Consider the following 12657-nt stretch of genomic DNA (forward strand, 5'->3'; position numbering starts at 1 on the left):
TAAATATTTGAATTAATGAATGAGCAAACAAACTGAGTAACATCATTACAAAATAATGGCCTCTTTTTATTATGCCTTCGTTATTTACAGATTCGCATAAACTTTGCCTTTCTAAGATCCAACAGTGGATAATTCAACATATATTTAACAAAAGGTCCACGAAATGCTGGTTCTGTTCCAGGGAGTGTGGCGGTCCCGTGAAAGAAGCTCATTCCATATTTCCTTCATTTTAGGAGTTTATAGTCCCATCGAGAGCAGAGACTTAGACACACATACTTCGACAGCATTTGCCTGACCTTAAATGTTACCACAATTGCCTATAGGAGACAAAATAATATAATCCGTAGAGCCTACATTTTTAATTCATACATAACTTCAGAAACAATCTTAAATTGTTTGTATACCAGCTAAGCAAGACTAGCAAGTTGTATAAACTCTTTGAGCTCTGGTTCCTGGGTTAGTCAATTTTCTATTACTGTGACAAAATACCTGAAGTAATCAATTTAAAAAGGCGGAGAGATTTATTTCATCTCAGGGTTTTGAAGTTTTCAATTGATGATTGCTTGTCACTGTTGCTTTGGGCCTGTGTTGTCACATCAGGGTGGGAGCCTGTGACAGAGGTCATTTCTTGTGACAGCAAGAAGCAAAAAGAGACAGAGAAAGGGGCTGAGGTCCCAATATCCCCGTCAGGGCCATATCCCCAGTGACCCACTTCTTATAGGTTCCACCATCTTCCAATGGTGCCACATCCGCACTTGGGGGACACTCCAGATTCAAACTATAGCAGTTCTGGCAACTGTGAAATGAAGACAATGCTCTTTTCTGACATAAGACACATAGCAAGAGTAACACAAATAATGGTGATGGAGATAATGCTGGTAGTGAATGTTGATGGTGAAGACGGTACTGCTGATGATACACATTTACCTGTGAGTGCTTCAGGACAAGGACCATGTTTAACCTATCTTTGCATCCTCAGCACCTACAACAGCTCCTGAGACACAGTAGATATTTAAAATGTTTGTTAAATTAATTATGAGTTACCAAATGCAAAATATTAAAAGTTAAGAAAAGAGAAAGGGAAGGGATCAGCATGAACTGGAATGATCAAGAAGGGTTTTATTAAGGAAGGAAGTGTACAGAGGGTAGAATTTTGCATCGAGACAACGACTGAAGTTACTGAAAGCAAAAGAAAACAGTCTCAACACAGCATGTGCCAGAAGTGGGGAGGAGTGAGACTGGGACATAAATTCTTTTTACTCTACTGTCAGCACCATGCCTAGAGGTTAGAGCAAAGATGGCACTCCTAACCTTTGGTGTATTTGGAAGCTATAGGTCACAGCAAAATGATACAGTTAAATACTTCATATAGACAAACTATATGGTATAGTGGTGAAAATATGAGCTTTAGTGAGAGGCAACTTTAGGTTTGCCACTCTGACCTTCAGAAACCATCATGCTCAACCCACTGGGCAAAGATGGAGGTGGAATGAGATAATTCCATGTAAGGCATCTAATGATTGTGGTGTCTGGTACCTAGGGGTGTTCAATAAAACAGGAGAGCAGCTGATATTTTAATAGTGTGAATTTGTGCACTCATGTGCGTGAACTAAGTCATTGTGTGCATTTTGGTTGTATATGTTTTTAGACTTGTAAACTTGAGCTTACTTGAACTAAGAATAATTGAATTTTTTGAAATGAAAATAATCCAAAAAGGACAGTGTGTAACATGATACTACTTGGCTTTTGGGCCCTTCCAAAGTTTTAAGTGTGAGCAATTGAATGCTGAAATAGGAAATTGAAAAGTAATAATTTATTTATTAACTACCTGCTGCACAAACTGTCATGCAAAATACTGCCTCATGCTTTATTCAAAACATTTGAAAACCCTTGTGACTTTGTTCTTCTGCTTGGATTTTCTTTCCTGTAGTGAAATATGTAACTGAATGAATTTCAAGAGTGTTTGTCTGTAAACCAGCCAAATATTTCCTTTTAAATACTTGAGCTCTATGTTGAATAGACATACAGAGTTATGGTTCTTAGTTTGTTTTTTAGTAATAGATTTCATACCTTAATCCTTTAATGGGCTTTTAGTTCCACATATACTAGATGTCTCTTAATAAATGAAATAAATGTCCATAATAAATGAAAGCATTTCATTTTATGCAGGTTCTTCCAGGGGACCCAGCCCCCTAACCATGGGCGCCCAGGATACCCTCCCTGTTGCAGCAGCATTTACAGAAACTGTCAATGCCTACTTCAAAGGAGCAGATCCAAGCAAGTAAGCCTGGAACATGGTCCACTGTATTCTCCAAGCTCCATCCTATCTAGCAGGGGACACCCCAATAACTATTTCATTCCTTATCCTAAATCCATGAAGAATTCAGTTAACAATAATAGTTGATACACCTAGAATAGAGGATGAAATTTAATTAGTAATATTAACTCATCTGCTTTTTCAAAAGTTACCAAAGATCCAAAAATCTAATATCTTACTATCTAGAAATCACCAATTCAGTTTTATTTGCAAGTAACACAAACCCACTCTAATCTAATTCTGTCAACCTTGAGAAACTTTATGGTCTCACTAAAACTATGTCCAGATCATTTTTTTTATGTCTTAGTCTTCCCCAGAAGGGAACAACCCTCATATAAGTAGAAACAGTGGATCATTGGAATAATTCCTTCCCAAAACACCCAGTGAAGCAAGGGAACAAATTATATGGTATCCTTACAAAGAAGGAAAAACTGTCCAAAAAGAAAAGAAAAAAATTAAAATCATAGCCAAGTAAAAATTCTAAGGAAAAATGTAGTACCCTCTATTTACTTAAGTTACTTCACTTATATCACTATGTGCTGACAATGGACTTGACCTGAATGCATTTGTGGCATCATTAAATATTTCACCTCTTGATAAGGAGTTCCGTGGATAGGATTCAGAAAGTCTGTGCATCCCCTGAAATTATGTTGCATATATTTTGTGTGCATTTTACCAGAGAGAGCAACTGTAGAATTCAACAGTTTACCAAAGGGATTCATGATTTAAAAAAAAAAAAAAAAAAAACAAACCAACTAAAGAGTGGTTATTAGTTCATGCTGAAAACGAATCACTTAAGTCAAACTGATTTTTAAATGTCATAAGCATAATTCCAGATCTGAATCTGATTGATAAACAAAGGGGAAATCTAAGGAAGGGGAAAATTGCTCTTAATTTTTTTATTTAAAAGGACTAGGGCTTGGAAAAGCTTACTATCTATGATAGGAAGAATGAGTTTAAAAATTAAATGTGCATACAGACAATCTTTTAGAATTTTTTGAAACAGTGATAATTAAATATAATTAGAACTTGAATTCCCACATGTATTTTAAGTGGCAATTTGTATGACTAAGTGTGAATCCTCTTTACACTTTAGAAACACTAGTTTTTAAAGTCTAACCCTAACAATATTATACTGGAAAACCAATATAATTAGTAACTCCACCTTTAAGTGTCATGTCAGCTCCTGGAATCTACCAATCTCCCTAAATGTCACATCTCTTTCAACATTATGAAGATTTTATTCTAGGCCCATGTGTTAGTCAACTTTTCATTGCTATGATCAAAATACCTGACACAAACAACTTGGAGGAGTGAAGGTTTATTTTGGCTCAGGTTTCAGGGGTTTCAGTTCATTGTTGGCCTGTTCCCTTGCCCTGGGCCTGAGGTGAGACAGAACATCATGGTGGAAGAGCTGGCAGAGGAAACTGCTCAGTTCATGGTAACGAGGAAACAGAGAGAGAGAGGAAGAGGTCAAGGACAAGATGTAGTCCCAAAGGGTGCAACCCCTTGTAATCTACTTCCTCCAACCATGCTCCACCTGCCTACAACTGCCACCTCCTCTCAGTAGTTCATTGGTATTATTAATCCATCAAATGGATTAATCCACTGATTGAGGTTAGAGCCCTTATGAGCCAATCATTTTCTAAAATCCCCACCTCTAGACATTGCTGCATGGGCAACCAAGCCTTCAATACCCCATCCTTTGGGGGACATTCCAGATCTACACCACAATAGTCCAGAATATTACAGAAATAAACTCTGGGCTCTGGTTTCTCTCAAGTCCTTTTTCAATCCTCTTCAAAGCACTCAAGCCATGCCGTAACCACACTGTCAATAGAAATTAAAAGCTACCTTATCCGAACATGTGAACACCATGAGCTTAGGCTGCATATGTATGTTCTGCATACATGTTAGTTATGCAGAATCTTCTTTGTGCAAAAAATCTGCCTAACTTTCTGTCATACCAGTTCTAAGAACTACTTATTGCCAACTAACATATACTGAGGAAACTCAGACTGGCCTGCATTAAAGGAAAGAGACAGATACAATGCTTTAAAAAAAAATAAGAAAAAAGAGTATGAAGAGAATGATATGCTGGTGTGAAAACCACTGGGAATCATACCAGAGTGAATTCTTTTCTGTCTGCTTCTGACTTGGCTTTCACTCACTCACTTATTCACTCAGAGAGTACTATTTGGTCTTGAACTTATGCGGTTGTCCTCTAAAGTCTGTGTTCCACGTCACATCATTCCTCTGCTCAAAACCCTCCTATCTTGCTCAGAGCAAAAACACAGTGCTTTGTAACGCTCTGTCCTTCAAGACCCCCGGCCCCTTCCCAGCTGCAACCTCTCTGATTTCCTCTTCACTACTCCCTTCCGAATCCCTGATCTGTCTCCACCCCTCACCTCCCTACTCACTCTGGGGAAGGTGCACAGGCTTCCTGGCTGTTTCTCTCATGCCCAATCCTATTCACACCTCAGGGTCTTTTCATTTGTTGTTATTTCTGCTTTAGTGAAGTTTTCTCTCATATACCTTATTGACCAGTCCCTTCACTTCCTTTGTGGTTCTTCAGCAGATTTATCAGAGAACTTCCTGTTCACCATATATAAAGTAACCACACTCCTCTGTCCCCACTCAACACTTCTTCCTCCTTACCCCACTTCTTCTTTCTTTATAGCCTTCCTCATTAACACCTTACAGGTTTTTCCCTGTTTTCCATTATCACTTTCTTACCCCATAGGAAGTTATACTCCAAAAGAGCTAAATTTTGACTGTTTTGTCCACCATTATATCCTTAGCACCTAAAATAGGATCTGGCATGGATAACTCAAGGGATGTTTGCCAAACAAGTTTAGTGGAAGTACTCATTTAACATTTACAGAATGGCTACTGTGTACCTGCCATTGAACTAAACAAGACAGGTATTGGTGATGAAGACAGCTGATACAGAAAATAAGACCTGCACATAAATGTAATACACAGTCCAACAAAGAATAGGTGCAGATATGGTGCAATGGGCAATAAGAAGCCCTTAATAATATTTTTGTTTTATTCCTAAGTATGGTATAGCAACCTATAAGCCCCCTGTGAGCCTATCATAATTCAAGCCAGGTTTTTCATCCTGTTTCAGTCTCCCCAGTACATATGACAATTGTGTCAGGAGGTCTGCACCTGTGAGCCTATTGACTGTGATCTTAGCATTATCATGAGCCCAGTAATATTAGTGCCCTTCGTGTGCCCTTCCTAATTAACTGAGTCTTTGACTTGTGGATGTTTATGCAATGTTTTCAAGTATAGTGTCATAAATAGTCACAGTATATCTTACATGCTAAGAGATGGATGATCCACTGTATGTCATTAAAATTTTGAGATCTGAAATTTATGAATAGATTGTGAAGTGACATTTTTTAATATATATTCCATGTCCAGGCAATGAATAGTTTTATTTGTTCTTCCTTCAGTATTCATTTTCAGGAAATACCTCAGATTCTATAACTAGGTACAATTAAAGCCAACTGCCATCTTGTATCAAAGCCATTTGTTTCCAGACAATAGATCCAGAAACCTACTACCTTAATTATTACATACAATGATATGAAATTATAACCCATTCAAATATAGTTCATTCCCTGAACATTGATAGACCTTGAACAGATACTCTAACTTCTACATTTTTATCAGTAACTCATAGGCAGAGAACATTTGACATTTGCTACATTGTCAGTTCATTTTTGAACAGCCAAGGCACTAAAAGATAAGGTGAAGGGATTCATTCTCTAATCCCTTAGAAAAACTTGAGTTTCTCAAATATATGCTAACCATCTCTTATCATCATATGTTAATTATTTATTCTGTATTGTAACCCTGTTTTATCAGGAAGCTTGTACAGTACCATGCTGATTCTATTTATTACTATTGATTCTAGTGCATTCCATAGAACTGGGTATATTGTATAGGTACCATGTCTACAATTGTTAGTATGAAATTATTCTTATAACATCTCATTGAATTCCTGCCCTGTTCTGCATTCTGTGCACCTTGGTCTTCCCAGAACTGAAAACACAGTACTTACCAATAGTAGATAAGAAGTACAAGAAACTACAACAGAAAATGAACTGTACTTGTTTTCAAGGGGATCTAGAGAGAGGAAAATTAAGGAATGGGGAGGGAAAGTAAAGAAGGCTTTGAAAAGTGCTTCCTTGGATTTGAGCCTTGTAATATGAAAAGGATTTTGCCTAATATACAAATCAGTGAAAGAGATATATAAATAAAAGAAGGCAAGCTGCATGTGCATCAAAGACCTTTTAAGAAGAGGGCTGTGGGATTAGTTATCAATGTGGTACATGGAAGTTACACTCAACAGGAAGGATGGGTTTCTGGTGAAAGCACTTAATTCAGAGTCAACATTCCCCTCCCTAAAATGGCCAGTATTGCTGCTGGCAGCCAGTGAATATGGTGCTGCCTATGGCAATAGGGAGAACCCAATTTATAAGGCGTTCACCACTTGACTGAAATTATTGCCATTCTTGACAAATGTTTCATTTGTGAGGATTCACTCCACTTGAAATTTTATTCACAAAATAATAATTTGTTCATATTTCCATTTCACATCATTTTTAATTTCTATAATTCAAACTCACATGAAATGAAGCCACCTTATATACTGATAAGAACAATCATTAAGTCAGAAATTATTTTTCTTTAATGAATATTCAAAATATTAAATTTTATACTTAAAATGGATCCAATTAGACACTGAGTGAATTAAAAATCAGCAAAGATCTGCCTCTGACAATGGAGATGCAGAAATATAACAGGAGCCTCAGTGCTTCTTATTCTAGATTATGCAAACTATTTCTGTTACCCAACACTGAAAGCTCTTGGGAGGCAGGACCTGTTTTACTGTTCTTTTTTTTAATAATTGCCTCCTGCTCAAAATAATAACAACAGCTTGCATGGCAATGGAGTAAGTAAATGTTTATTGACTTAATAAATGTCACATCCTCTCCTTTCTTACTTGCTTTCAAAAGATAAATGTATTCCCTACAAAGACACTTCTTAGATTTCCTTTTCAACAACCTGGAAAAGAAACTGAGAAGACTCCCTACCAATTAAAAAACATGTGGGCCACTACTACTAACAACAATATACTGAGTGATGGTAGGTGCTGACATATAAATTAACAAGTGCTCTGACAAATTGTGGTTGTCTTTCAGAGCCAAATAATATACTATATTATTCATATTCAATAATATTCTAATAACATTGTACACGCCCATGTATTGATAAACATCAAGAGTAGAATCGGCTTGAGGAGAAGCCCAGTCTAGGCACCAATTAAGGACCAGTAATCAAACAAGGTTAATGAATCTAAAAAGTAGAGAAGAAAGACAACAGTTTGTACCCAATCTGGGAGATCAGTATATTCTCCAGGAAAGACATAAATGCAAACTTCCCAAAACCAAAATTCTCAATCAGAGCAGTGCAAATTCATGGATAACATCTGAGTGAGGGGAAATACATGGAAATTTTAGGAAACTCACCTTCCCCCACCCCACTTCTAATCCAGACCCAGCATTATGCTTTCAAAGCTATAGCACACACTATTCTTCCCACACACTATTTTGAATATGCACCACCTCACCTGGGCTAGGTATATCCCATCAGTCACAGAGTTGCATAGTACACCAAGTGACTGTGGGTCAAAATTGAGTCTTCTGTTCTTAAATGTGAGCAAAGTTTTCACTTATCAACTTCAATTTCCCTAGAAATTACTTTCCTGTGTTTGGAGCTGAAATGGTACATGAGTCAATTATCCAGATATATGGAGAAGTCTTAAAGAAGCTCACTCATTTAAAATATAGGCATCCCTCAGTGTGTGGGGGAGTAGAAATAGATTTCAGGAGCCCCCCAACACACAGATACCAAAATCTGCAGATGCTCAAGTCTCATATAAAATGGGATCACTTTAGCCTATAACCTATGCAGTCCTCTTACATACTTTAAATCATCTCTATATTATTTATAATGTCTAATATCATGTACATGCTATGTAAATAGCAGTATCCTGCATTGTTTAGGGAATAATGACAAGAAAAAGAAGTCTGTACTTGTTCAGTATAGATAGTTTTCTTCTGAATATTATGCATCAGTGGTTGGCTGAATGTACAGAAGCAGAGGGCTGACTAAATTTACTATTTTCCAAAGAAACAATAAGCTTTTAGAGATCTTTGTTTCTGACCAAAGTTGACTATCTGACCAATTTACCCTCCCTCCTGAAATAGTTCAAATATGGGCAAAATGCATGAAACAAAGATTTGCAAACACTGGACCTCCAGTTCCCCCTGAGAGGTGAGGTAAGGAGGTGTGCCATAAGCCTGCTCCAGCTTACTTCTTCAAGTTTTCAGGGCCCTGCAGACTTCCATCTGTTCTTGAGGAGGTGTGTTGCTGAGGCATGCTACTGCAAAACTGACTTACAGAGTTGCCAAAGGAAACTAATGGCAGGTGGTGCTGCTGGCCAGCATGTACTGCAGAAGCCAGCAATGGAGAAGATTGAAATTCAGCACACACATGGCAGGAGCTGGGAGCCAGAAACCTGCTTTGCAGAATCTGGCCATTGGGGCAGCCCAGCCACTCGATGTACTTGAGCCCACAGGGAAACTGCTTATGCTACTGGTCACTGGCAAAACCACTTTTACAACCCACTCTAAGGGACATCACATTCACTGCAGGAGTTTGGCACTAGAAAAGTCCTGTACATTGCAGGGGGAACTGAGCATATTTTCTTTGCAGCGCCCTCTACTGACAAAACTTAATATGGAGTTTGTTGGCACAAAGGAGAAAGGGCCCATTATTAATCAATCTTCTTAGAGCAGGCAATTAATGATGAATTAAAACTGAGAAGTAATAAATTGATTTTATGTTGAAAATAATACAATGCTTCTAAATTTCATATGGATGTATGATAGCCAAAACAACTTTGAAAAAGTACGAAGTTGGGTGACTATCATGACTTGATTTCAGAACTATTGTAAAGTTACCATAATCAAGACAGGGTGGTATTGGTTTAAAGAGGGGGAAAATAGATCCATGAAACAGAACAGCGGATCCAGATACAGTCCCAAACATATATAAAAACTTAAAAAGAATCCCCAAGGTAATTCAATGGAAAAAGGATAGTCATTTCTGAATAATTGTGTTGATAGAATTAGACATCTACATACAAAGAGATGAACCAGATCTATATTTCACACTGAATACAAAAGCTAACTAAAAATGGATCACAAAGTAAGTGCAAAACTAAAAAGAAAGAAAACTTCTAGAAGAAAATGTAGGTGAAAAAATTTTGACCTTGGGTTTGGCAAAGACTACTTAGGACACCAAAAGAATATCTGGGTTAGATACAACCTATAAGAAACAAATTGATGAACTGAAAACTTGCCCTTTAAAGTGAATCTTAGGAGAAAGGAAAAACTAAGACTAGGGAAGAAACAGACTAGGGAAGAAACTAGTGGAAGAAACACTCTCACGCAGTTGTATTTTCCACTTTAGAAAATGGTTGGGCAGTTTCTTCAAAAGTTAAAGGTACACTTACCATGTGATCCAGTGATTCCACTCATGTATTTACCAAGAGAAAGGAGAGCACGTGTCCATACAAATGCCTCACATACATAGTCATCACTAATAACAGACAAAACTGGAATGAACCCAAATGCTTTTCAACAGGTGAATGGATTCTTTTTTAACATTGTAGTATATCCATGTACCTCAGAACAACAAGAAGGAATGAATTATTGATGCTCACAACTACATGGATGAATCTCAAAAGAATTATTCTCAGAGAAAGGACCTTGACACCTCAAAAGCACATTCCTTGTCATTCTGTTATGTAAAATTCTAGAAATTACAAACTAACATAGTGACAGAAAGTATATTAACAATTGCCAAGGGATGGGGCGTGGAAAGTTGGGGTAGAGAGATTACAAAAATGGAGTTCAAAAAGGCAAGAGGAAAACTTTGGAGTGATAGAAATGGTTATCTTGGTCGTATGGTGATTTCGCATCATACAATGTTATGGAATTGTATACTATAAGTAAGTGCACTTTCTTGTATGTTAATTGTGCCTTCATAAAGCCTACTTAACAAAAAAAGGAGTATTTTTTCTTACAAAGTATCATTTTATTCTGTTAATTTCTAGAGCTGATTTTATAATTGTGACCAAATAGACAAGTTAATAGAACTAAATAGCAAGCAAGAAATTTACCTCATGAGTACATAAAAGACTTTGCTCAAGGCACTAACCACATTACTCAAAGTCTCAGTAAAGTGTGATAACATGGTGCAATTTAATATCTTGAAACATTCTGCCAAAAACACAAATCAGGGGCTGGGACTGTAGCCCAGTGGCAGAGCACTTGCCTAGCATGTGTGAGGCACTGGGTTCAATCCTTAGCACCACATAAAAATAAACAAATAAAATAAAAGCATGCTGTCTATCTACAACTATAAAAAATTTTAATAAAAAAAATTAAAGAAATCAAGGTGAAAATCACAAGAGTAGATGATTCTATTTATGAAGTCAACCTAAAGACTTTGACTTTTATTCTATTGTTCACTCTTTACAAGTAAGTTTTAAGCAACAGGTTCTCACATAAGTTAGAAATGACTTAGAGGCTGGGAGAGGAATTCAAAGCATACCTATCATCTCTTTTGCTATATATGTGGTCACAAAAATCTTTTCTTTTTTGTTTTTTTAACTGTTTTGATTGACAATGTATTGACCTGGGTTTCCTCTCTCTCTCCTCTCATGTGTTTTGAAACACCAGATGTATCGTTAAGATTACTGGAGAAATGGTGTTGTCCTTTCCTGCTGGCATCACCAGACACTTTGCCAACAACCCATCCCCAGCTGCTCTGACTTTTCGGGTGATAAATTTCAGCAGGTTAGAACATGTCCTGCCAAATCCCCAACTTCTCTGCTGGTAAATATGATTTTGCATAAATTTTTAGAGATATGTGTGGTTTAGCACTTTGTACTTAGATGATGGATATGCCTTAGCAAAAAAAGTAGCACTGTCACTAATTACCACTGCTCAGATATGCTTGTAGATTCAGCCACAGAACTTTCATCAGCTGTCAGAGTTTTCCATGGGTAATTCCACGTGTATGAGTAGCTGCACATGCATATGGGTATTTTCATGAACAACTATCTGAAGTGGTTTAAGAGATATTGAAAATAAAAAAATGTGTTAGTAACAATCTATTCATTGAACAATAAACCTAATAATAGGAAAATCTTTTGTTGTGTTAGTATATTTTTAAATTAAATAATATTTAAACTGTAAGCTATTCTTCCCATGAACTTGAATGTCTTTCTTGTTAAACATAATTGCATTATAATGGTTAAGTGTTTTGATGGAACTTTATAGGTATGATATCAAAGAAGCTTATACAAATATTTTTATATAAATACTTTTTCACATTTTCTAACTATTAAATCTGAAATGATGTCTTTATTATGCACATACACAGCTATACATATATATGCATGATATTAAAATGATAAATTTTTTCGTTACTTATTTGCAGTGCATGAGATAAAAGGAGTCATTAACAGCTGTCTCTTCACTAGATCCTGATATTCTGTTTACAAATCTCTCCCTAAAGTGCCCACATTTTTTCTTTGCTACAACCTCCTTGGTGAAAGTGGTCACTACATTTCCCTGGACTACAGCAACTGCTTCCCTTTCTGAATCCAATCTTGCCTGGCTACAATATATTTAAACAGCCAAATGACGTTTTCTGATATCACTCAGCCATCTTTGCTCATCGCCCTCTGGTGGCTTCACATTGCACCTGTCCCAGAATCTAAGCTTGTTACTATTTCCTTTGAGCACCAAGTGTACCCTTGCCTTATCTCTCTGTTCTCATCGTTCGCTATAGATCGCCTAGGAATCCCTCTGGCTACAACCAGATCTGCCAATCAGAGACAGGCTGAGTCCCACATCAACCTGGATCTTTCATATTCATCTCAGGGCTGGAATGGGTGACACTTTAGCCAGTCAGAGCCTACTTGATTTTGTTAAGTACTGCTGCTACACCATCACTATCCCCCCTAGTTTTTAAAAGGCAATGGTGACGAAGATTTTTTCACCTCAGTGTAAACCTTTTGGCATCTATCATCTTAGATCCAGACAATTCTCTCATTTATCTTTACTGAAAGATGTCATTGAGGTTAGCAAAAGGGAGACATTTAGGTTTACAATCCCTGTGACTTCTACTTTTCCCTTAGGAAAGGGATTTGCCTACAAAGAATGTTCAGGAACAATTGTCAACCC

At 37.0% G+C, this 12657-nt stretch overlaps 1 protein-coding gene across 19 annotated transcripts in view; it reads left to right on the forward strand.

The window, feature by feature from the left end:
* SGIP1 (SH3GL interacting endocytic adaptor 1) overlaps positions 1–12657 on the forward strand; it is a 196694-nt gene that overhangs the window by 171852 nt on the left and 12185 nt on the right. For all 19 annotated transcript variants that reach the window (XR_013762481.1, XM_079131492.1, XM_079131504.1 and 16 more), the window contains 2 exons: positions 2170–2281; positions 11146–11301. Coding sequence is in view for 18 of the 19 variants with exons in the window: in XM_079131492.1 (XP_078987618.1) it covers positions 2170–2281; positions 11146–11301 (268 nt within the window). In the remaining variant the exon portion in view is untranslated. The remainder of the gene's footprint in view (positions 1–2169; positions 2282–11145; positions 11302–12657) is intronic.

This window comes from Sciurus vulgaris, assembly GCF_902686455.1.
Source record: "Sciurus vulgaris genome assembly, chromosome: 1".
Lineage (NCBI taxonomy): Eukaryota > Metazoa > Chordata > Mammalia > Rodentia > Sciuridae > Sciurus > Sciurus vulgaris.